Source organism: Sebastes fasciatus, chromosome 18 (genome assembly GCF_043250625.1).
Source record: "Sebastes fasciatus isolate fSebFas1 chromosome 18, fSebFas1.pri, whole genome shotgun sequence".
Lineage (NCBI taxonomy): Eukaryota > Metazoa > Chordata > Actinopteri > Perciformes > Sebastidae > Sebastes > Sebastes fasciatus.
Genome location: NC_133812.1, coordinates 16,827,039 through 16,853,950, shown reverse-complemented (window position 1 = coordinate 16,853,950; position 26,912 = coordinate 16,827,039). Strand labels below are relative to the sequence as shown.

Here is a 26,912-nt window from a genome sequence, read left to right as displayed (position 1 = left end):
TTTATTGATCCCGAGGGAAATTCAAGTTTCCAGCATCACAGTTCCATAGTACAAAACATGTACTTCTATTAGAACATGTACTTTTATTAATTCATGGATAAAATGAACTACCTCTAAAGCGAGATTAAAATAATTTATAGCAAAACTTGTTTAACTACAATATTTTGAATATATTATCAAGAATATATGTGAGTTTGTTTAGAGAATGAATATCCTAAAGTGGTTGCACAAATGCCATCAATTGTGACTACATGGGATATATATATATATACAGTGTGTATATATATATATATATATTATTTACTTGTCATATGAGTCCAAATGTGATATTCTGTAAATAAATGTAAAGAATGAAGCAAAAAATAGTGAGAAATACATTTTGGATCGCTTTTGTGGCTCACAGCCAGAGTCTGGTCTGTCAGTCAGCAGTTAAAACACTTCAACATGTTCTCAGTGGGGTGTCATGTTGGATCCGGATCATTAACTCACACGAGAAGCTATTTGATTGATCTAACATTGATGCATCGATCTCTCCTGCAGATCAACTTTTTTTTCCCCCAGAGGCTTTTGGAGAAGGAGTTTTCTCTCCATGGGAGCTATGAGCGCACTACGTAAGCGCGTCACTATGGGTCTGGTGCTACTGATGTGCACGCTGACCGGCCACTGCAGCGAGAGCGCGCCTTCCTCCACGGCTGCAGCGTCCGGTAGCAGCGGGGACGCGCAGCGGGACTTCAGGAGGATGGTGGAGCGCGTGAAGCACGTGGAGGAGATCCGGGGTCGCCACAGCGCGAGAACGGAAGCCCCGTCGACGTCATCATCATCACGGACGAGGAGCGCTCTGGTGGAACCGAAGGATTTACGCACACTGAAGACAGACAGAGGGGACCAGGCTGTCGGTGAGTGGCTTTAACTGTCTATGATGGATCTCAAGAGGATGCTGTAGTAGCCTATAAGGAATGAAGGATGTAGCCTACTGGAATAATACTCCTATTGCAAAATCATTGATGGAACTGTAGCAGGGGATCAAATTAAAGCTGCAGTAGGTAGAATTGGAGCAAATATAAAAAAAGGTTATTTTTTTTTATAAAACGTCGCAAGGCAAGGCAGCTTTATTTGTATAGCACATTTCAGCAACAGGGTAATTCAAAGTGCTTTACATAAACATTCAAGAACATTGCGACAAAGTGCAAAAAACATTAAGACATAATTAAAACAGTTATAAAAACATAAAAACATTAAAGATTAGAAAATAAAAACAAGCTAAAAATAAAAGCTAATATAATGGTAAATGGACTTGCATTTATGTAGCACTTTTCTAGTCTTCCGATCACTCAAAGCGCTTTACACTACATGTCAGTATTCACCCATTCATACACTGATGACAGAGGTTACTAAGGTGCCAACTTTGCCCATCAGGATCAAATCTATATACTCATTCACACACCGATGGCTATGCCTTCGGGAGCAATTCGGGGTTAAGTGTCTTGCTCAACGACTTGTAAGGGAATCGAACTACCGACCTTCCGATTGGTAGACAACCTGCTCTACCCTCTGAGCCACAGCCATCCTATATAACACACAAGAGTTAAAGCTCTAGTGCAGTATAAGATCATTCAGTCACTATATCCTGACAGTAGTGCATGAGACAGGTAATCTGAAAAAGATCATATGCCTCTTTTGTCCTCCGGTGCTCTTAATGGCATCTGCAAGATTTCACAGAGCGGAGGAAAACAACCAATCAGAGCCGAGCTGGAGCCTTGCCGTCTCTGAGCAGCTGTCAATCACTCGCAAACTCCGATCAAACGGTCAAACTAGGCAGTGCTGATCAAATATGAATCAATATTCTGTTACTGTAATGTCTATTTCTCACCTCAAATGTTTTCAGAAACATCTTGTAGTGTACTGTTTAGCTGTAAAATGAAAACGTTTGTGACTCGGCAGCCATATTGAGATCAGTTGAGGAAATACCAAGTACCGCCCACCAGCCGGAGCAAACTTTCTCATTTTACAGAAACATTACAAGATGTTTCTGAAAACATTTTACATGAGAAATAGGCATTACAGCAACAGAATATTGAGTCATATTTGATCAGCGCTGCCTAGTTTGACTGTTTGATCGGAGTTCTCGAGTGATTGACAGCTGTCTCTGTTGAATGAACAGCCAATAGGCTCTCTCTCTGAAATGACCTGTGATTGGCCAAAGTCTCCCGTCACGGAATAGATTTTTTAAAGCCTGAAAACAGAGCCATGAGGAGGTGCAGAAGTCTCTCAGAACACTTGAATCACAATATGCTGAAAGTTTATTATAGAGTTTTTGCCCAATGATGCCAAAAATATACTGACTACTGGAGCTTTAAAGGGTTGCTGCACCCAAATCAGAATGTTTTCTAACTTACCTAAAGTGCTATCTAGCCGTGCAGATATTTGGTTGGAGGCAGAAATCTCAAAACCTGGGAAAAAAATGAACCAAAAGTATCTGCAAGGCTAGATATCACCAGAGGTACAGTAAGTGAGAAATGTTTTTTTTTCCTCATTATAATGATTTCCTGTTTAGTTGTTTTTGTTTGCCTCTCACCTGATATCAAAGTTTATAAAAAAAAAAAGCACCCCTGCTACGTGATGTGATGGATACCCCCTGAGAAAATTAACATTAATAGGCTTTAATAACAAGGCAAATGTCTGTGCTATAGGTTAAATCTGACACCTCTTTCCCATCTTCTGTCTTTCCACAGTCGTATTCCCCAGAGATCTCAGAAAGAAGGAGAAATTCCTAAAACATATAACAGGTAAGGCCACTTCTGTCTCACTGGGTGTTTTGGAAGAAAGAGTGTTTATGGGATGAATGGAGGCAAAGATACAAGAAAAGTGAATGATAGCCTCACATACTGTCTGTAAAACAGATGTTAGTGCAGGTGGCCGTAGAGCTGGAAATGTTCTCACAGCCCGCTGTCTTCCCCTCCAGGTCCACTTTACTTCAGTCCAAAGTGCAGGAAGCACGTGTACAGACTCTACCACCACACCAGAGACTGCACGATACCTGCATGTAAGCTCTTACACGATGAGGAATGCCCCTCTTACTCAGTCCAATGTCGACACACTGTGTGAAAAGCAACCAGTCATACTCAAGTCTCTCCGTCTCCTCCTCTCTCCGCAGACTTCAAGAGATGTGCGCGGCTTCTCACAAGACTAGCCGGCAGCCCGCAGTGCACAGAGGGGTAGCACGCACAAGGTACTGCAACATATACACCTCTGATTCAAACAAATGATTTATACTGTATAAAGGTTAAGGAGAAGATGTGTGTATACAGGACATTTGGTCCGAGTTATGGTGTGTTATACTTGTTAGATTTATCCAGGAAGGCCAGAACACAAGTTTCAAAAGATATGAGACAAGTTGGGTAGTGGTGGTAGAAGTATTCAGATCATCTACCTGAATAAAAAAAAATAAAAAAAATGTAAAAATGCTGATACGAGTGAAAGTATATAAGTATTATTAGCTAAATACACTCAAAAAAATCAAAAGTAAAAGTACTCAATGCAGAAAAATGGCCACTGTGGGTGTTATATTATTATTTATTTAAATATTGTTTTATTATTACTGATGCATTAATGTGTGAGCAGCATTTACTGATGTTGTTGGAGCTAATTTGAAGTACACTGTTGGGTTTATAACAATGCATACTATTTTATCGGCTCATCATATACGTTTTTATATACAAAATCTTAATTTGTAAATTTTGGTTTACAGGAAGGCGTATAAATAGCACAACATTACACAGACATTTTGCGTGTCATGAGTACGCATTTTAGTATTTTTGCGAGTCATTTGTACGCCACGCAACAATACTAGAGTAATGTCCGCAGTCAGGTTGAGGCAACAACACCATTTAGTTAGGATTAAACACAATGTTTTTGGCATCATTTGGTAAAAAATCCCTAACAACCTTTCATCATATTGTAATTCAAATGCTCTGAGAGAAAACTAGACTTCTGCACCTCCTCATGGCTCTGTTTTCAGGCTTCAAAAAAGTCATTTCAGAGAGAGAGCGTTCCTATTGGCTGTTCATTCAACGGAGGCAGCTGTCAATCACTGGCTGCCGGGTCACAAACCTTCTCATTTTACAGCTAAACATCACACTACAAGATGTTTCTGAAAACATTAGAGGCGAGAAATAGACATTACAGCAACGGAATCTTGATTCATATTTGATCAGCGCTGCCTAGTTTGACTGTTTGATCAGAGTTTGTGAGTGATTGACAGCTGCTCAGAGACGGCAAGGCTCCAGTTCGGCTCTGATTGGTTGTTTTCCAGATGCCATTAGGAGCACCGGAGGACACAGAGGCACATGATTTTTTTTTTTTCAGATTACCCGTTTTATGCACTACTGTCAGGATATAGTGACCGTTTTATAAAAAATAACTTTTTTAGATAATTTTTGCTCCAATTCTACCCACTGCTGCTTTAAGAAAAACATCATGGTTGGGCTTAAAATGAGTACATAAAACCAAGTACAACATGTACGGAAACAAGGTAACATACGTGACTTACAAAACAAAACACCGATCCGCTGGTTGAAATGATGCATTGTTTGAGGTTAAATTACTAAACAGTATATGAGTTACAATAACATTTAGCAGTGACAGCATTAACATGGTGCTTACACACTTATGCATCAATAATATAATACTAAAAAAAGGAGCCAGTACTTTTACTTTTGATATGTTAACTATTTTGCTGATGTCTGTACTTTCACATAAGTAGGATTCTGAATATTTGGATTTGTAATGCAGTATTTTTTTACATTGTGGTATTGCAAGCTAAGTGCTGAAGTTCACAGTGTAGAGATCACAGTGTTCATGGTGATATGCGTGCTGTGTCGATACACACACATGCCCTGGCAGCTGCACAGCAAGCGTTTCTTGATTTATGGTGATTCTTTTTGGAAAGCAAATATTTTCTTAAGTGCTGCCAAGTTGGAGACGGCTCTGAATTTCGTTTCCTTTTCTTTGCAGGTTGAGTCCAAACAAGTTCTCCATGAGAAAAAAAAAAAAAACTTTTTGGAAAAAAGTGCCTTGGACAATAAGAGGGAAGCCTAAAATACTCTGACCAGCCCCGACTGACTTTAGGCACAGCGTTGCCCGTCAGTGAGGTCTGCTCAGCTAAGGCGTGGATTTACTGCCTCCCACCGCTCTGGCTAGGCCTCGATGGATGTCTCTTCACCACGAGGGAGGCAATCAGCCAACAAAACCAGACCAAGATAAAGATGGTGAAGATTGGAGAAAAAAAAAAGAAACAAGCGTCTGGAAGAAACAAACAACGGGGCCTATTTTCCTGCTGGCATCCAAAAAGATGTTGCTAAAACAAAACAAAAAAGGGATTGCATATCTTTATTTTGTTCATTTCTTTAAGAAAAGAGCAAAATCCAAATGTACTATTTTTCGTATGACTTGCTTTCTGCGGTTGGTTTGCTCTGTATGAGTGTTGTGGGTTGAGCCCATCCCTTCTACTGCACTACCCATTACGCAGACAAAAAGCTCTCACTGACGCCTGGCATCAGTCACGGCATAGATTCACCCACTTGTGCTCACACTGAGAAAGAACTGTGATTAAATTATTAATTGCATCCACATTTCTCTGTGTCTTTGCAAGACATGTTTAAAAATGAAGTGGCGGTTGTAAGTCACAGCCCTCCTGTGGATCTTGGTAGAGCGTGGTTAAAATCTATATTTATATATTTGAGTTGTCATAAGGTTTCACTGTACAGATTATATGAAACAAGAGAAATATGTACATACTGTAAAGCATAAGAGGAATCCACCTATCCACCCCGTAAATTAAAGTGACTGACATTTATCAAATGGCTGTTAAAGACATAAAAAAATGAAATATATTTAAATAAATTATAAGATTGGTACAAATATGAGTGTGTTTTGTTGTATTTTCTGTTATGTTCCCGTCTTGAAATGTGGAATGCTACCCGGACGACCACATGACTGGACCGAGTCCTGAGACTAGACAGATCTGGCGAACTTCCCATCGCAGTTCAGCATATTTCAGTCACATTGATACTGGGAGAAAAAAAAAAGTTCCTTTTAAAGGGCCAGTCCACCAAATTACAAAACAACTTATTATCTCACTTAAATCTGATGAAATAGTTTTTAGTTTTATTTGAAGTTTTGAGACAGTTTTGTAACAGTGACGTTCCCCCGTTTTTCTTTCTCTACTATCATACTATCAAAAATGTCAAAAATGAAATGAAAATCTGAGGAACGAAATTTAAAAATCGTCTTTCCAAAAAAAAAAAAAAGTCCTGATTACTCTATACAATCCACAGACCTCACACTGAACGCTTTTCACTGGAGCTACTTTATACCAAAAGATAGTTCCTATGAACATTGGTGGCAGCGTATTCTGTGGATTATCCAGTGTAATGTCTGGGACATAAGCCCCTGTGAAAAGGCAAATTGTAGTTTTGGGATTTTTTGGGGGATTTGGATTAAAGGAGATATAATGAGCTAATTAGTGAACTTTAGAGGTGCTCCTAGGCAGATTTTGTTACCGTCAGACAGAGCCAGACTGCCGGTTTCCCCCTGCTTTTAGCATATTTAGTGTGCAGTAGGGAGTGGTATTGATCTTCTCATTTAACTCTGCAAAAGTGCCCCTTTGAATGCCCCTATGGTAGATAAAACATGATAAAGTGCCCTCTAGGGTGCCCTTCTATATTAGAGAAAATGTGATGAAGTGTCCTCTAGGGTGCCCTTCCAGTGGAGAACACGTGATGAAGTGTCCTCTAGGGTGCTCTTCCAGTGGAGAAAATGTGATGAAGTGCCCTCTAGGGTGCTCTTCCAGTGGAGAAAACGTGATGAAGTTTCCTCTAGGGTGCTCTTCCAGTGGAGAAAACGTGATGAAGTTTCCTCTAGGGTGCTCTTCCAGTGGAGAAAACGTGATGAAGTTTCATCTAGGGTGCCCTTCCAGTAGAGAAAATGTGATGAAGTGCCCTCTAGGGTGCCCTTCAAGTGGAGAACACGTGATGAAGTGCCCTCTAGGGTGCTCTTCCAGTGGAGAAAACATGATGAAGTGTCCTCTAGGGTGCCCTTCCAGTGGAGAACACGTGATGAAGTGTCCTCTAGGGTGCTCTTCCAGTGGAGAAAACATGAAAAGTTTCCTCTAGGGTGCTCTTCAAGTGGAGAACTCGTGATGAAGTGCCCTCTAGGGTGCTCTTCCAGTGGAGAAAACATGATGAAGTGTCCTCTAGGGTGCCCTTCCAGTGGAGAAAACATGATGAAGTGCCCTCTAGGGTGCCCTTCTATATTAGAGAAAATGTGATGAAGTGTCCTCTAGGGTGCCCTTCAAGTGGAGAACACGTGATGAAGTGCCCTCTAGGGTGCCCTTCTAGTGGAGAAAACATGATGAAGTGCCCTCTAGGGTGCCCTTCTAGTGGAGAAAACATGATGAAGTGCCCTCTAGGGTGCCCTTCCAGTGGAGAAAACGTGATGAAGTTTCCTCTAGGGTGCTCTTCCAGTGGAGAAAACGTGATGAAGTTTCCTCTAGGGTGCCCTTCCAGTGGAGAAAACGTGATGAAGTTTCATCTAGGGTGCCCTTCCAGTAGAGAAAATGTGATGAAGTGCCCTCTAGGGTGCCCTTCAAGTGGAGAACACGTGATGAAGTGCCCTCTAGGGTGCTCTTCCAGTGGAGAAAACATGAAAAGTTTCCTCTAGGGTGCTCTTCCAGTGGAGAAAACATGATGAAGTGTCCTCTAGGGTGCCCTTCCAGTGGAGAAAACATGATGAAGTGCCCTCTAGGGTGCCCTTCTATATTAGAGAAAATGTGATGAAGTGCCCTCTAGGGTGCCCTTCAAGTGGAGAACACGTGATGAAGTGCCCTCTAGGGTGCCCTTCTAGTGGAGAAAACATGATGAAGTGCCCTCTAGGGTGCTCTTCCAGTGGAGAAAATGTGATGAAGTGCCCTCTAGGGTGCTCTTCCAGTGGAGAAAACGTGATGAAGTTTCCTCTAGGGTGCCCTTCTAGTGGAGAAAACGTGATGAAGTGTCCTCTAGGGTGCCCTTCCAGTGGAGAAAACGTGATGAAGTGTCCTCTAGGGTGCCCTTCCAGTGGAGAAAACATGATGAAGTGTCCTCTAGGGTGCTCTTCCAGTGGAGAAAACATGATGAAGTGTCCTCTAGGGTGCTCTTCCAGTGGAGAAAACATGATGAAGTGTCCTCTAGGGTGCCCTTCCAGTGGAGAAAATGTGATGAAGTGCCCTCTAGGGTGCCGTTCCAGTAGAGAAAATGTGATGAAGCGCCCTTAAGGGTGCCCTTAAGATTGAGAAAACATGATGTAGTGGCATATAGGCAATCCTACATACTAGTAAACTTTCTGCACGCTGGTGCACTTTTATGAATCCGCCACTGCCTAGCAGTGCTCGTGTTACCAGCCATTAGGGAACTACCGTGCCTGATAAACAGATTGAACCACATTGTGTCCAAAAGTCTAAGACCAGATAATAGATACATCTGCGTTTTTTTTTTTTTAAATCGTACTCAATTAATCTCTGCTTCACATGCAAGTTCCATCACAGTTGACGCCCTACTTGACAACTTTGAAACCACCCTAAAACTAAATCCTTCAACTATTGGAAACCCTCCAGTCACCAGTTGGTTCATTAGACCTTTGAGTATACCCTTGTTTAATGATTTACAGCCCTTTCTCAATGTTCTATCACTCACTTTGATGAATCCAAAACTCTACCGTGTGCAGATGAATCACACTTAATTGTAATTTGTATTGGCACCGATGAGTCCTCCCTCATGGGATTATCATCCATTGAAGTAGCGATTCGCGAACAGCAGGATAACTTTTGAATTTACATAGAGGAGGCACATTCAAGGGAAACGAGTGAGAACATATGTCTTCATTTCTTTCAGGCCTTTGACCCGTAAACCTCAGAGTTGTCCAGTCACGTGTTATCATCTGCACGATATCTTCATTCATATAAATGCTTTAGCTTATTCAAAATGTAAAGATTAATAAGTCTCTGATAGTCAAACTCATTTATGTATTTTATTAATCACATGAATTCTCAGTCTACTAACTTGTCAGAGCAGCGTCATTTTAAATGTACATGATGTGTGGTTTGTATAACAACAACACTGAAACAGAAATGTTTTCTGGTCTTCTAGTGACATCTACAAGTAGGTTATACTGATGAGTGCTTGTGTGACACAGTCAAAGCATATTTGGTTAATTTTTCATGTTAATCCAACAGATTCGGCAAAGATGGTTTAAGGTCGGATGTTTTTAGGAATTCTGCTCCAGGAATGCTTTGCAGCAACGTACACACTGTTCGTACACCTTTTCAAAGTCGTCGTCACTCCCCTAAGAGATAAAACAGAAGAAAAAAAAAGGTTCATGTCATAAATTAAAATATGTTTCAGCCAAGTACTGATAGCTGAATGATTACACACACACAGCTGTTTGCTTTTATACAGTACATCTGTAGATATGCTCGGCCCATTCTGTGAAGTGGTTCGAAAACACATCATAAAATATCAGTTTCTTACTTCTGAGTGCCAAATTATTGTTATTGTCCTGAAGGAAGATAGATACCAGACCCTTCAATTGTACATTTTTGAGCTTGAGCACCACATTTTTCGAATTTGGAAAAATAAAATTTCCTTCAGGGAGAAATAAACTGCCAAAAGCAGCAATAATACTTTGTAAATTCTGGTTTTGACAGATCAAAGCGGTGGGTTTTTGCAGAAATCTGGATAGATTTGGAAAATCCTTTCTAACCATAGCAAACTTCACAATTTGTGCTAAAATGTTGATATCGGGCAGGTATAATGTTTACCTACAGACTCTATAAAAGAAGTGGACGTAGACACCTTGACGTCACCCATTGGTTTGTGGATAACGGTTTTGAAGCTTGACTTGAGAGGGTGGTGCTAAGTACAACCAAACGCTGAATACGATATTTTAGGCGACCAAAATTTAATAATTAACTTTAATATTAATTAATAATATATGTTTACTTTAAGAAAAACAACTATATACAAAATTATCGTCCCAAAAATAAGCTGGAGAGAGAGATCCACATAGATATAAATATCTATGGAGTGGAAACGCATATGTTGCAATACCCATAAGTGGCCACAATGTATAGGCAGTAAGCTCTATTTCACACAAGGGCATGCTGAGATCAATAAATCGAATCAATCAACTTGTAGTAACTGCCCTCGTACAGTCTTGCCACTGTTGACTGTCACGTTTATATGTTGTTGATGCCTTTGCGAAAGCCCCGATGATTGAGGGTTGACTGCTCGCCATGGTAGAGGAGTTTTGATCCGACTGCTCTTTGTGGATGGAATCGGTTTCAGACTTCTGTTGGATGGTCCATCTTTAGTCCTGAATTGTTTATCGCACAGCTTACAGAACGCTTTGTTCCTTTCTTGTTTGTTTAAAACCAAAGAATTGCCAAATAGGCGCATTTGCATTCTTTTTTGCAAACAAGAGCGTTATACATCTTTCCTGCTGGACTAAGGGCTACATGGTTAATTACTAGGGCTGTATCAAGTAGTTTGAAGCTTCATTTAGAACTCTGACATTCAAATTATTACTATTAATAACCTACAGAAACATTGCGTGCAACAGTCAACCGGCTTCCACCTTCTCCTCCCCTCTCTCTCTCAAACACACAGCGAGCCTTGTCTCTGTAATTAGCTCAGCCTTCAGTCCAAAAGTCAACATTTATTGAAAAAAGATAGAAGTAATCATTTCCAGAATTCACAACATGTTTTTAATCTAACAAAATATTTAGTTTACTAGTTAGTAGCAGTATAGTTGTAGTTTATACTTTCTCACACAACTGTATTAACGTGGCGTTCTGGCAGCAGTCTAACAGCACCATGAATTACATATGACCACAATAACAAAACCAGAAGTATGTTAGCATGTTATTATTATTATTATTATTGATACGCCTACAACAATGCAGTGAAGCATAGAGAACGCAAGAGAAAAAGAGGAAGAGAGAGAATATAGCGTAAAATTCATAACAGGCGTTGCATAATTGATTACTGTTCTGTAAAGGTCCTTTTTTATAGAGCATCTCCTACAAGCAACATAAAATTATACCAAAACTATACACCCAAAATTAAATCAACTTGGCACTGCTTTCACTTTCATGTTGTACCAGGCTACATTCTTGCTAATATTAATAAATATTTGCATCAAAACAAGGTTATATCACCTGAATTCAGTGCATTTTTAGTTTTGCCTGTCTGCTCTACAGTGTGTTACTCTTCTACTCTGTTCTGCAGCTGCAACATTCAGGAGGGTTTTTCCACAGGTTTCCGCTGCAGGGTGCGTTCGCAGCGGCATGACATCTCCCCCAAAAAGGAAGCCAAAACATCTTGATCGCTCGCCTAGTGCCTGGCTGTTAGTTTAGGAAACGCTTGATTTGACATGAAATGGAGCTTTCTATGAGCGGCGCACGGATTTCGATTAATTGTGCAGCCCCACTGTCTGGTTCCTCTTTGCTCCTTTCGCTGTCATGCCATGTGGTTGCTGGCGAGGGACCACGATCCAACACGGCCGAAATACCGCCAAGTATCCAAACCACACGGGCTGTGAAGAGCATTCATTCACTCCTTTATTTTGGCAAAAAGCTACCAGTTGACACACTCGTGCTGATCCTCACACAATGAAAACTGGTGTTCAAAGCCAAAATCTGAGACAAAATATTCGTCACATCAACTGTGGTCGACCACAACATCCTCTTCCAGCCACATCGCTGATAATTTGATGAATGTTTTATGGCTCCACAAAATGTAACACGGCACTGCAGTTGTGTAAAAATACAGTCATTAAGCAAACAGAACTTTAGCTGCACATCCTCCATCAAGCCCGCACACGAAATGAATACTTTTTGACAGCATATCATCACTAGTCAAACTTTTAAACCTTTGCTCTCTTCACTTTTCCCCACCCTGTCCTTTCTCACTCATAACCTTTCAAGAAAATAAAAAGCAGCCGAGGACCCATGTCAAAATCATTTGGCAGGTCATAAGGAACACAAGGGATGGAGTGTGAAAAAGCAAACCAATCTGAACCAGAAAAGACTTCTTCTAGTGATGTCCAAGCAAATCCGATGTGTAAAAGTAATTTATTGTAGTGTTTACTGGGCTGGAAGGGTTCAATAATCAATAGCATATTTTTTATGGTTACAAAACGTGTTTTTTTTATAGTTTATAGCCATTTATTTAAATCGAGTGAACAAAGAACTGACAGCGCTGCTATTTCACCGTTACGGTCCACTCTGTTTTGCTTTACTGCTTCATGAAACGTGCGTAGACATGATCCCATCTTCCCCCCGTGGAGAGTCTCTAGAGCTACCACATGCACCTGAAAACAGACATGTTCTGTCCAAAACTGTGGTCTTGAGCAGGTGCACAGCCATTACATTTTACTGTGTTATTTCAAGACACATTCACAATGCACTATCAAACAGTTTTAAGTTTTGTTTTGAAAGGTCCCGAAAAACTATTTTCTCAATCAGATTCTTACTATGAGCGATGCGACCGTACATGAACACAACATTTCTGCCAGATTTCAAACTATTTTGGTTAATTTACATGAAAAAAGAAAGAAATGAGAACAGAAGTGAACTTCTCTCTCGGGCTCAACTATTTCTGTCACTTTTCATGTGAACAACCGAGTGCAACACTATGAATGTCTTTCAGGAGAGACTGTCTAAAAATGTGCGCCGTATTTAAAGAGATACTTTGCTGATACAATAAGAGCAGCCCGGGGGAACGGGTGGTGGCAACGAGCCCAGTGCATTCTGGGTGTTGTAGGTTTTCTACCTTTTGAGCAAAAGAGAATACCACAGCCCTTTTTTCTCTGGTCATGTAGCACCAATTTAAAAAATATTTGCACCTTTCTACTGCTTAGATATTCTAGTTTTATGAAAAGATCTTTCCAGCGGAGAAAAACTGAAATATATCATGTCTCAGAATCAGTATCAGTTTTATTGGCCAGGTCTGAGTACTTCTTCTTCTTAGTCCTCTTGGCCCCCTTGGGAGCATAGGGCGTCCACCATGGATCTCCACCTCACTCTCTTCTGTGCAGTGGTCTTTGCTTCTTGCCACGAGGTCCCGATCTTGTTTAGCTCGTCAAGCATAGACCGTCTCCAGTTGTTTTTTGGTCTCCCTGGCTTCCTCTTTTCTTGTGGGTTGTAGTCCAGAGATTGTCTTGTTATGTTTGTTTCTTGTTTTCTGAGTGTATGCCCGATCCATCTCCACTTTCTCCTTTTGATTTCTTTGTTGATTCGCTCCTGGTTTGTTTGTTTCCACAGGTCTGTATTTGTAATTTTTCTGGGCCACCATATCCTCAGTATGTATCGGAGGCAGTTGTTGATGAACACTTGCAGTTTGTTGGTGATTGTGTTTGTGGTTTTCCAGGTTTCACAGCCATATAGAAGGACAGATTTTACATTTGAGTTGAAAATTTGGATTTTTGTGTTTTTGGAGAGCTGGGAAGAGAGCCATACAGGTCGGAGTGTTCTGAAGGCATGTCTTGCTTTGCTGATGCGTAGCTCCACATCCTTATCTGCTCCTCCGTCTGTGCTGATGTTGCTTCCCAGGTAGACAAACTCTGCCACATTTTCTAGGGGTTGCTCCTTGATATTTATTCCTTGGTGGGATTTAGTGTTGATCCTCATGACCTTGGTCTTTCCAACGTTGATCATGAGGCCTAGCTGTTTGCGAACTGTTTGTCATAACATTACTTAAAATGTTTCTGAATCGGCTCTTTTAATTTGATGTATATGAATTTGAATATGATTTTACAGGGCAAACATTGCCAGAAGAATGAAATGTTCAGACGAAATATATATATATATATAAATAATAAAATAATTTATTCAACTATGAAAAGTTTTGTCTATAAGCTTTTTGGGCATTATCTATAGTAATAATAATGAATGAGTGAAATTGCATAGTTTTAAGACAAAAACTTTGAAACCCCCCTCACACACACACACACACACACACACATACCCAATGGCTGCACAGCACCTAAGCCCTCTAAGAACCATGGGAAACCTCTGCATGGAGGTTATCCTTTAAATAAAGTTAAACTCGATGACATTAGATTTAATGATGTGTCAAAAAGAGCTTGAATTTTATGTTTCCAATCTCTGGCTTGTCTCCAATCGTCTGTTTATTTAAACTATTACCACTGCTTTCCCCAGTTATATATCATTAGGGATCATTAAGATCAAACATTGAGGAGTCATTTTAATTATACTTGAAAATACTTAACATGAGAATCTACTTGAATACTTACATAATACGGGTCTTTGATGATGCGCTGCTTCTGCGGGTCGTATGAACCAAGAAGCTCAATCTTTGCTTGGCTGTCTTTCACCTGTTTTGCTTTCCTGTTCAGCTCACTGTGAAGACGAGAGAGAGAGCGTTACTCCAGGAGTAGAGAAGAAAAACACAACAACATGTGACTTCTGGACCAGATTAAATTTAAATAATATTTTTTTCTCTGCCATTTAGATATGAGGTGCAACATCCCTAATATCCTGTATGCAGAGCCGTCATGTTACATACTTCCCATAATGGACAGAATATAACAACCCCATGATAATGACATCCATGTGATTAACTTCCTCATAAAGAACTGACAAACAACGGTACAAGCTTGATTCTGGCAACGTTTTAAGAGTAGAGAAAATTAACACAACACCTCAACCTGTTTAATCTCAAACTAAAGTAATAAAACTTATTAAGAAAAAACAACTAATAAACACTTTCAGGGTGACAATGAGATGGGTTCTGTTAAAAGACAACTAAACACAGACAGAGTACCCTTTTGTCTGAGACAGGGTCTAATTTTCTCAGTCAGGTCAGCTTAACATTTGTGGAGAAAAAAAAAAAACATAATGTGGGAGAAAAAGGGGAAAAAACCTGCCCAAAGAGCAAAGACGAGGCATCCAAAGAACTCAGTAAGCTGCTTACAGATCAGATCTGCCATAGGCATGTGATCTCAAAATGATCCCTAAACGTTCAAAGTATCAAAAAATATCCCTCCCCCTGACCTTTGGAAAGAGCTTAAGGGAGGATATTGCTCATTAAAAGGGAGGCATTCACCTACACGTCAGTTATAGCTCAACGTTTCCACCATTCTGATGTGCATGTGAAGGAGTAGCACGGATCACTATCAAGTAGGACAACCTAGTTTGACCCCCTTTCAAAGCAAATGTTTTTTTGATCCCAGGGAACCATTAATAAGTGAGACGAGACACTTAACACATGACACCAGTGCTCAGCACGACAGTGTCTAACTACTAGGTACAGTCACAGAAATAATAAGCAGTGCTGCTGTGCGCTGAAATATCTTTACCTCAAATTGTTCTCATCCATGCAGAGAATGTACTCAAAGCTCTGGAAGTCGTCTTTGGTCACCTGGAAGTGAAAGAGAAATGCAGGGGAAAAACAAATGTTACTTCTAGGTCTGTGTGGGAACACCGTACGACAGAGCCTCTCTATGGTCCTTCAGAGAGGGTTCAATGTTATGCAGTAAAAATCAATCATTTCCAATACAACAAGAAAGGCAGTCTGGTCATTTCAAACTCTGTTTTTGATCATATTTATGGTCAGCATTTTGTTTTTCAGGAATAGACAATGTATTTACATTCTGTAATTAACACGCTACATAGCAGTTTTCATCGTTAGTGGCGGAGTACGCCACTACCGCGCTGGATTCTCAAAATCGCCTTCACACGCTTGAGGGATTCACAGGAAACTATGCAGTCTTACAGCTTTTATGTTTATTTCATTGAGAACAGACTCAGTTTATTGTTCTGTCTCGTAACCCTGAATCAGAGCTGTTAAAAGTTTCCTGTGGAGTTTTTGTCTGCAGGATTTAAAAAAAAAAATATATCGGCTTTGCAGATGATTTTTGAGAAAGTAAACTTATTCAACACGTTTGTTAGATTTCAAGGATACACACAATGAGTTTGGGGGAGTAAGACTGAATGTAAACATACATTGTGTTTGTTTACAAGAAAACTTCACAGGGCACCTTTAAGTTACTGCTAATGCAAATTTGGGCTGACCCGAATGCTTTGAAGCTTCGACCATTGCTAGAAATCGACCTCCAAATCAGTATTTGCATGTTTTTTGTTGTTGTTATCTATAGTATATCTGTATATAGCCAATGAAATAAGGAATAATCCCACAACATTATTCATTATTCATATTCAACATGAATTATTATTATAGTAGCTTTTATTGTGAAGCAGTCACAGGAAGCGTAATGTATTTGTCACCAAGGTCGGCTCTGACGGCAGTTTTTGCAAGGGAGTAATCAAACAATAAGGAGCCAAAGTGAGCCGTTAGATGAAGAGTGTCATGCGACAGGGTGCACACCTCCATTCCAACCTACTTTGAATTGCCCTGTTGCTGAAATGTGCTATACAAATAAAGCTGCCTTGCCTTGTTTTGTCTTTACTGTAAACCTGCTGTTATGTGGCAAACTTCTCACGCCGTGTGCAGCATGAAATCAGATTATTGTTAACTGACTTCTTTCAAAAGAACTTGAGTTTGTTTAGCTGCACTTTAAACAGATGCACCTGCATTCTTTTGTTGTTGTTGTTGTTGTTGTTGTTGTTAATGTATTTTTAATAAAAAAAAGCTGCTCAGGGAGTTTTTGATGTTGTATCAAACCGCATTTTCTGTTGCCAAACCAACCAGGGCTGAAAATCTGATGGATAACTTCAACATGATAACCGAGTTATGAAAGGATTAGATCCCTGCACATGTGTACGCATGTGGAGGGGTGTAAAGCGTAGTGTTCAATCTTCTGGGTGATGATTTAATGGAACAAGAAGAAATAAAAAACAGGCAGCACCCTGAATAGTTTGAAGGGTTTTGAGAGTCAGTTCATAGGAATGCCAAGATCGAGGCGAGCGCAGCAGGAGACGAATGAAAGAAGTGAGGAACAAAAGGCATGAATAAAACTCCTGCGATGCTCCAGATGTCGACATACTGACATGTTCAATCACACACAGCTGTGGTCATTCATGGAACAGCACAGGAGTAAAAAGAGGTTTGATACAGACTGTTTTTAAATCCATTTTTATATTCCCAGAGTGTCTCGTTGTAGCCATAAAGGTCTTATCATTTTATTTTGTATTATTTAGTCTGTGGTGGTGAAAATCACAGAGGCTGATGATCTCTCTGCTCATGTCTACCTTACACTCTCACACTAACTGAAACAGTGGTAATCCTCCATCAAAAAAGGCTTTCTGTTTTCTGAAATGTCTGGCTGAGAGCGAGCTGGGAGGCTGTTAGAGTAAATGAAGAATGAGCTGGAGACACACACAGCAAGCTCATAAAGTTTAAAAGCCAATAAATCCGTGAGAAGACGTGAAGAGTGATATCGTAAAATTGTGTGAAAATGATCAGTTCTCCTGGTATTGTGCATGCTGTCTCACTCTCATGAATATAACAGCCATCGTTAATGATATTAGTAGGTCTGTCAAAGTTAACACGATAATAACGCGTTAACGCAAATTCATTTTAACGCCACTAATTTCAATTAACGGAATTTGCAATTTGAAAGTTTTAAAGCTAGAGTGAAGATACTGGCATCATATGAAACTAAAAAACCTAAGGAATGCATTGGTACCAACCATGTCATACTAGCTTGTCTCGCGAAGGAGGATAAATAACGCACCAAACTTACGCTAAATTTTGGCAAAGAAGAACTGGCATGGCCATTTTCAAAGGGGTCACTTGACTTCTGACCTCAAGATATGTGAATGAAAATGGGTTCTATGGGTACCCACGAGTCTCCCCTTTACAGACATGCCCACTTTATGATAATCACATGCAGTTTGGGGCAAGTCATAGTCAAGTCAGCACACTGACAGCTGTTGTTGCCTGTTGGGCTGCAGTTTGCCATATTATGAATTGAGCATATTTTTTATGCTAAATGCAGTACCTGTGAGGGTTTCTGGACAATATTTGTCATTGTTTTGTGTTGTTACTTGATTTCCAATAATCAATTAATACTAGGGATGTGCATTCCAATGAAAAATACTATTCAATAATCATTGAGAAGTAGTCGATTATTTTTCGAAAATCACCACATAGCCCCACAAGCAACACACGTTTCACCGGTAGCACGCAACTACCAGTGCCTGCAATGGTTAAAACAAGGACAAATATTATCATTTATATATATATTTTTTTTTAAACAGGACGATAGTTGCATAAACTACTCGATTCTTGATAATTCAATGACTATTCGAAAAATCGAAAATCATGACCCATCCCCACATACGTTTGCATAAAGAAAGCATATTTGCCCACAAGAGTATTAAATACTTGACAACTCTCGCTTTAAGGTATATTTTGAACAGATAAAAAATGTGCGATTAATTTGTGATTAATCATGATTAACCATTGACAATCATGCGATTAATCACCATTAAATATTTTAATCGATTGACAGCCCTAGATATTGGTAGCGCCTGTGCTTTTGCTACTATGACAAGTCAAAATGTCTGCTGTGAGAAAGGCATATTTCATCAAATTAGTTACATATTTAGAAACAAAACTGTTTTTAAAAATATTTGGCTATACATTCCCTACAATAAGCAGTATACAAACATGTAATAAGTGGTTAATAACACACTATAATGTAGTTGTTAGTAGGTGTAAGACTTTATCAATGTATTTGTCAACATCATAACATAATATATAACATATGATGCCTTTAACATATTGATGAGTATGAAATCTAAATTTCAGCTCTATTATATCTAATGTCGGGTTGTCAGTTTTGTTATGGATCACTTTGAAGCATGTTTGCTTTATTTAAAAAACATGTTTGTTTGTGTGGTTTCCAAAGCATCTGCTTGGATACTGGCAGCGGTAGAAGTTCAGCAAAGTACGCAAATTCCAAAATTGGGGGGAAATGGAGGAAAAAAGAGAGTGGGAGCAAAAGCAAGTGATAGAAATGAAACGGGTAATAAAGGAAAAGAGGAAAGAGCAAGAGCTTGTCAAAGCTCATTGTGTGGATTTGGCTGGGTTTAAGCCAAGGGTTGAGCCTCCCCATCCCCGCTTTGAGGAGATTAGACGAGGGTCTGGCTGAATGGTTTGCAGAAAGACAAACTAACGAGACAGAAGATCTCAAGCACACGATAAAACCCCCGAGTTCTCTCAAGGAAACATAAAAAGAGCGCTTTAAGGGCACAGAGCATAAGTTAGCACGGCAGAAAGGCTGCAGGCCCTACAAGGACAAACATCTTGGTGTGATTTCAGACCCGTTTCAGGCACCTTTAAGGATTTGAAACAAATGCGTTACGACAATTGCTGGATTGTATTTCATACAAACAGGTTCCATCATTTTACACAGCTGTATAGAGACAGGCCTGGCCAACGGGTTCACTACATATATTTCCAAGATAATAACACTACTTTCTCAAAATTCATATCAGGAAAACCTGTAAAAAGATGAAAACTGCTATTTTTAATTGAAAAATGATTAATTACCATTGACTCTTTTACTCCGTATACACAGTTTAACTCGAGTAGCACATAAATTGTAGGCAGGTGAAAGACACTAAGACAGAGCTAAATATACTGTAAAAAAACGGAATATTCAGTGATACGTTAAAATTCAATACTAGTAATGAAAAAAACATAATGAAAACATAAATAACTGACTTGTTGCCTTTTTTCCCTGAAATATCTTAATTTAAGCAAAACTGAAGTAAAGCTGAAATGCGGAGGGCTGTTGCTCTGTCACTCGATTTGCTGCAGTTCATATTTTAAGACAAATTTTAAACCTGTGTTGTCTTGAACGACTCATGTGATCTCTTAAACCCTGTTGTTGCGTCCTCAGGAGTTGAAGCACCTGCTGTGTCCTGTAGATTTCACCGACCTATCACAAGAGGTCACTATATCTGAGGTTTAAGCTAAACCTGCTGCACAATGTGTAACAGAGAAGAGTGAAGTACAACTCTGTTTAAAAGGGCATTTCTACCGTACATATCAGTTTAATATAAGATATAAATTCATACCTTTCATCGCATATGCCATTATAAAACCATATCTCATATAAATGTAATGTGTATATATAAATAAATGTGATAAACAATTTGAATATTTGGCCACTTCGCACAGGCTTATGCAACCTGCAAGGCAGGCTCCCAACAATGCTTCATTGTAAGGGGTCATATGCCAAAAAGGTTGGCAACCACACCAGTTGTGTTGGTAATGGTATTTGTACGACTTTTCTCTAGCAGTTAAAGAAGAACTTAACACCTTTTTAGTTAATAAATTATTAGTTAATAAATTATGTGTACAGTCATTTTAGTACTTTAGCCGTTCTACAGTGTTCATTACAACAGAGCTCATTTCCATTTTTTTCCAGAGCATTAAATTTAAATCCAGAGAGTCAGGGTTTAAGTTATTTTTTTAAATCTGTGATGGGGGTAGCAGGATGTAGGTGATCCCTAATGAAACAGGAGGCTAAATTGGAAAATGAAAAATGTAAACAAATTTTCTGCAAAGGAAGAGAAGCAAACTGAACGTACATCATTATTACTACATAGACTTCTGGTATTTATTGTTCCTCTTAAGGTTGCATTTGCATCAGATCCGGCAGTGCGGCGAAAACATTCATTTTGAAAGGTAGTGCGTTTTACGGCTGCGGCTGTGGCAGAGGTTGCTATAAAAGAACGCAGCGACCTGCGGCGAAAAATAGAAACAGAATCAACTTTTGGAGAAACGCAGCCCAACGTCAAGCTGCGGTGGCCAATCACGTAACCAGCGAGTCGGTGAGAGAGTCCAGAACAACTTTGTTTAAAAACCTATGAGAGTAAGAAACATAAGCATTTACCCCAACTGCCAAGGAGTCAGTGCAACAGCTGACTATGTGGATGCTCGTTGGAGCAATTCTGTGGGGAATCTGGTAGCGTGTTTCGTGCAACATGGTCCAGCACAAGGCACAGTCCCTCCGTCTTTTCTTGTCTAGCTGCTGTGAAATGAATGAAGCTGCCTTCAAGTGCGGTTGGAAATGTCGAGATCATAAAAACAATCAGACGGAAAACTATGTTTGTGAAATATAAAGCCTACTTGTGCTACATTGGGGGGGTTAAACTTCACAACAGGACATCACACCAATGGGACATTTAAGCGACACTCCCACACCGCCACACAACCCTGCTGCGAATCGCCGCACCGCCGGATCTGGTGTGAATGCAGCCTAAATTGGCAATGTTGGCCGAAGCTTACATCCAGTTCAGCTGCAGCTCAGATGAACCTGTGCTTGTTTTGAGCAGAGCAAATCGTGTGGAGCTTAGTATGCAGCAGCTGCAGGTTAAAACCCTGAAAGTAACAATTTATTTGAACCTGTATTAAACTGGAAAAAGCTACAGTAAGCTAGTCATATGCTAAGTGACAGCACAACAGCACCTGAGTGTCTAGCAACCATCATCTTACCAACATCACACTCATACACAAAAACATGAATGAGATGAGAGGAGCCACGGGACATCTGGTTGTACCTGTCGGGCACTGTGGCTTGTCTCAATGCCATGCTTCTTTAGGCAGGCCAGACCGCGTTCATCCGGTGATCTGCCTACATTCCAGTCAGATGTGGCACCACTGTCTATCACCCACTGCAACAACAGAGAACAAAAAGGGGGCGCTAACTACTGCTAAGAGAGATGTAGAGGTGGGTGTTCGTACCTGCCGGGCCACATGCTTCATGGGCACGTCATGACTCTTCATGCAGGCTTGACCGCGGTGGTCTGGAGGGTTTCCTATCTCATAGGTGGAGGTGGCAGCACTGTCTATCCTCCACTAGGCAGAGTCGAGCACGGGGAACAATAACACAGCAAAAATGACTCACTTACAGATATGTGGTAGCAGGTGATACAGAATTTGCAGGATGATGTTGTACTCTTGAGGACAGGATTAGAAGGGAGACAAATGTTCTGAAACACATCCTGCCCTCATGCATGATCTTTAGAGGCTGCAGCTGGGTCGCTATCATGTATTATTAGCAGGGTTAATAAAACTAAAACTAAAATAAGCAGTAAAAAATAGTGTTAGTAAACTGAAACTAAATAAAAAAACTACATCCTTTAAGATAAAATAAAACTAAACTGTAACTATATTTCCTGGTTTAAAAAACTAAAATGAATGCACGTTCCATTCAGTTTTAGCTCTAATATATCACTATCGAAAAAAGGAGACAGCATGAATTTCTGTCAACTCTCGTAACATTGAACCACAGAAATTGAACAGACATGACATTTCAGGAGATGACACTGCAATTGATTCACATTGAACACTAAAGTTGTGCAAAGATTAAAACATTAAACATTATGGCCATTCCTACATAGTTCTCCAACCATGTATTTAGTATGTATATGTAGCTATATACTCATGAGACATTATACCTGGCCCTAACAAAAACAAACTAAAACTACTGTAAAAACTAAACCATTTTGGCAAACTGAAACTAAACTAAAACTAGCAAACACTCTCTGAAAACTAAACTAAACCAAAATGAAATTGAAAAGCCAAAACCAAAATGAAATAAAAAGTTATTGAAAATTCAAAACTATTATAACCTTAATTATTATGCCTAATAAGGATGAACTAATTTATTCACTTTATTTTACTCCAGTTTCAATGTACTGTATTTACATTTCACCCACTGCGTCATATCACCAACTTCTTCATACATGAATATTGCTATACTGTCAGTAACCAGGTGATTGAATGTATTTTGTGATTATTACCCAACTCAATCACGATGGATGTTTTTTTTTTATAATCTGCCACCAAATAACTATCAGTTTCCCATTTATATCAGTTAATAACAATAATCAGTGCAAGCATGCTTTGAAAAATGGTCATTAGTTATGTACAGTACATGTTATTTGTAACAGATGTAGTTTCTATGTACTTGAAAAATTGTCCATAGATGTAATATTGGGCAAATACCAGTGACCTGTATTATAAATACTTTTATGTACAATGAATGAATGAATTAATCATGACATTACCTTATCGACACCACCAGCATCTGTTGCCATCTTCGTGAAGACAGCTTCAGCGATGGGGGATCTGCAGATATTCCCTGTTCAAAACCACAATCATCATGACAAACTTTAATGCCTTTAAAAGGTTTAAACTTCATGAACAGTTTTACCATAAAACTAAGGCAGCACTGATCAAATATGAATGAATACTCTGTTACCTTAATGCCTATTTCTTGCCTACAATGTTTTCAGAAAAATCTTGTATTGTACTTTTTAGCTGTAAAATTAGAAAGTGTGCTCCGGCTGGTGGGCGGAGCTTGGTATTTCCTCAACTGATCTCAACATGGCTGCCGGGTCACAAACTTTGTCATTTTACAGCTAAACAGTACACTACAAGATGTTTCTGAAAACATTTGAGGCGAGAAATAAGCATTAGAGTAACAGAATATTGATTCATATTTGATCAGCGCTGCCTAGTTTGATGTTTGATTGGAGTTTGCGAGTTATTGACAGCTGCTCAGAGACAGCAGACTCCAGCTCGGCTCTGATTGGTTGTTTTCCTCCGGTCTGTGAAGTCTTGCAGATGCCATTAGCAGCACCGGAGGACACGGAGGACACCGGAGAGGCACATGATTTTTTTTCAGATTACCTGTCTCATGCACTTCTTTCAGGATATAGTGACCGTTTTATAAAAATAACTTTTTTAGAAACATATTTGCTCCAGTTCTACCTACTGCTGCTTTAACCAAAAGAATCATTCTCATCTGGTATTTGCTCCTAAAAACTATTTCTAAACTGAATTTCCAGCAAATACACTACATCATGATGGTTATGTCACATTGAAAAATAACATAATCAGTGATATTCTCTTATTCATATCGCCCATCCCTAATAAATGTAACACATGATCATCTGATCTCGTGGCTTCTTAACTGACACATGTTTTGTCAATGCAAATTGTGTTAATATTACATTATTAAATTTAACTGCGACTTTTAAACAAAGTTAGTTCAGTTAAGTTACACAACATTATAGTGTTGACAGGATTAAGCAACAACTATAAAACAAGTAAGACTCATAACCGAGCGGCTTTCACGATGGACTCTGACCTGTCGTCAGGTCTACTGACCTGTGGTCATGTCTACTGACCTGTTGTCATGTCTGCTGACCTGTTGTCAGGTCTTCTTACTTGTGGTCATGTCTTCTGACCTGTGGTCAGGTCTGCTAATCTGTGGTCAGGTCTACTGACTTTCATAAACTGACAGAAATGACCGAAACATACTGTATTAAGCAATAAGACAAAACGTCCTTTTGTTTTTCTCGTGATAGCAGGTTAATCATCTCAATAAACAAGAGAAACAAGCTTTTTTATCTCGAGGTAACATCATGACGTAACTAACTCGTGATCTCGAGATAACGGTATTTAATAGTGATGTGTGGATCGCGAACGAGCCGACTCTTTTAAGTGAACGATAAAAGAGCCGGCTCCTGTCCTAGAGCCGTTTTGTTTTTTTGTTATTAATTCAAGGCAGAATGATAGGACGATCTTCTCCGCGCCATGGGCACTCCATGCACTGACTGTGACTGAATGTTGTGTTAATGACGTCCGTGTGACCAATCAGGTGATGACAGACAAGGGGTGTGTTCCAATCCGCATACTTCTGTACTACATACTCATTATTTTGAGTGCATAGTGCGTTCCAATTGGGTAGTACGGCAAATGCAGTGCACTCAAAGTACCCGGCTGTTGTACTCAAAACGGTCAGATCGTTGAGTGTGGAACGCTGGACACTTTCCACACTCATTTGCCTCCATCTTGGCTACGTAGCGGAAGGGGCGGAGCCATGACCACTATTCAAACAGACGTTGATAACAGAAAAAAACAAAACAATACGTAAACATACCGGTACATTTTCAGCCGACAGGAGGACACATCGTAGGCGCAGGCTACGACGTTGGAAACGTAATTTCCACTCTGCTTTCCTTTTTTTCAGAAGATATTTTGGCGGGTAGCGAGCCGCGGTCAAATGTTGCGATCGTCATTTCCGGTCAGTGCGCCGCAGAGTATTCGATTTGAGACGACCCTACCCCGCTGAAATTTACGCACTACTCAAGTGAGTACAGAGTGCACAAAGTGCACTACATTGAAGTGTACTTCTGGAAGTACGTGGATTGGAACACACTCAAGGATCGTACCATCGAGCAGGGAGGGGCGGGGTGCGCGGTGCGCTGACGGTGTACACGTACAGAGCAGGAGAGGAGGAGGAGAGAAAGGAGTGCGGTGCGCGAATAGCAGACAAGATGAGTGATGGTCGGAAACGAAGCAGCATGTACAATTACTGTATTCTGGAAATTATAAGGTTTAGTATAATTATATTGAATAATTTAAGTGATATATCTGCACACATACTAATCATAGGTCAAAACAGCGCTGAATTATAAAAGTTAGAAGTGGTAAAATGAAGAGTCGTTTAGGAGCCGAAAGAGCCGGCTCTTCTTGGTGAGCTGAGCCAAATGAACCGGCTCACTAAAAAGAGATGGAATTCCCATCACTAGTGTTTAAAGAGAAGTACTTGCAAAGCACGTCCGTTTCCTGCTTCCCTACGTTACTACGCACAACTACAAAACACAGATGTTTTTACACACCTGGCTGAACACCAACTGTGCATAACTGCGCAGTAACATGACCGGTTAACTCATTAAAGTGTCTCTGGTGAGGAGTTGATCTGAGAGTTGAGAGCAGCTGGTTAGCTACCGTTAGCTGAAGCATTAGAGCTAGCACTCTTAAGTCCATCTAACAACATCTAAATACAACACTTAAGCGCTGTAAATTGGTACACTGGTTGTATGTGAGTTGTGTGTCATACTGTGATACTCTTTGAGGGTTAAATGAGCTTCTTTTGGTGTAAAATGACGTTTCTTACCCAAACACACGAACAAAACAGACTTCGAACCGGTGGCTGCCATGGTGTTTAGAAGGGTCCTGTATGACGTGCAGGCTGTGGCCAACTAGTGCCTGAACAGAATGTTTGAAAACCTTTTAAAAGTCATGTGAATTTTATTGTGAAAAGGCTGCAGATATGATGTTTTTTAAGTGCTAAAATCTCACATTTCTGTGAGTTTAAAGAATAACCTGAAGCTTTTGGGAACATTTGTAAAACTTAAAGGTCCGATATTATAAAAAAGTGAGATTTTCATGTTTTTTTATTATAAAGCAAGCTTAAAGGGACTGTTTGTAACTTTTTAAGCGTATAAATGTAGCGGGTCGGCACACATGCACGTTCGCATATGCGCGCTCGCGTGTGGCCGGAGCCTCGTCTCCGCTGCCTGCTCTCCTTCACTCAGACAGCTCAGCTCGCTCCACCTCTAGACGTGAACGCGCCTTCACTACACACTGCAGACGAGTTAGTTTAGCTCTGAGAATATCTAGTGAATGCTCATGGGACGTTTGTGCAGAAATAACTGCTGCAGCTCCTCCAGACCAACAGAGGTTTCCCGTGTCTTGTGAAGTGACGGAGCTCTACAGAGAGTTACGTTGTCTTCTCGTTACCGACCGGGTGCCGGTGTCTCCTCTGCTCTCTCCGGCTGCGGGCGGAGAGAGCAGAGGAGACACGCTGCAGAGCCCCGCTGCCTCAGCCTGCACTTAGGCAGGAAAAGCCAACACTAGGATCAGATCTAAATCATGTTCATGGAGAGACCTTCATCTGGTCAGCTAACATTATTGCCAAGCAGCTGAAATATAGAGTGATATTGTGGTTTTAGCTGACGTGTGTCGCCTCACTGTTTTGAGCGACGCTCGTTCAGGTATATTTAGAGCGAGCAAGCGCGAGCCCGA

At 40.1% G+C, this 26,912-nt stretch overlaps 2 protein-coding genes across 3 annotated transcripts; one reads left to right on the top strand and one right to left on the bottom strand.

The window, feature by feature from the left end:
• The first annotated feature begins 540 nt into the window (after positions 1–540).
• On the top strand, positions 541–6,448 carry alkal2a (ALK and LTK ligand 2a). The gene is made up of 5 exons (XM_074615442.1): positions 541–896; positions 2,733–2,786; positions 2,963–3,043; positions 3,155–3,229; positions 5,014–6,448. The coding sequence occupies exons 1-4, from the start codon at positions 590–592 to the stop codon at positions 3,217–3,219; spliced, it is 507 nt and encodes a 168-aa protein (XP_074471543.1). The 5' UTR covers positions 541–589; the 3' UTR covers positions 3,220–3,229; positions 5,014–6,448.
• A 2,598-nt stretch (positions 6,449–9,046) lies between these two features.
• acp1 (acid phosphatase 1) lies at positions 9,047–26,152 on the bottom strand. 2 transcript variants are annotated; one of them, XM_074615510.1, is made up of 6 exons: positions 26,002–26,152; positions 23,102–23,175; positions 21,590–21,703; positions 15,412–15,473; positions 14,347–14,452; positions 9,047–9,375 (listed from the first exon to the last, which is right to left on the bottom strand). In XM_074615510.1, exons 1-6 carry the CDS (start codon positions 26,042–26,044, stop codon positions 9,298–9,300), a joined length of 477 nt encoding a protein of 158 aa, XP_074471611.1. In that variant the 5' UTR covers positions 26,045–26,152; the 3' UTR covers positions 9,047–9,297. The 2 variants fall into 2 exon arrangements, with proteins under 2 accessions (XP_074471611.1, XP_074471610.1); XM_074615509.1 differs by lacking the exon at positions 21,590–21,703 and adding an exon at positions 21,774–21,887 and having other exon boundaries at positions 26,002–26,150.
• Positions 26,153–26,912: the final 760 nt, after the last annotated feature.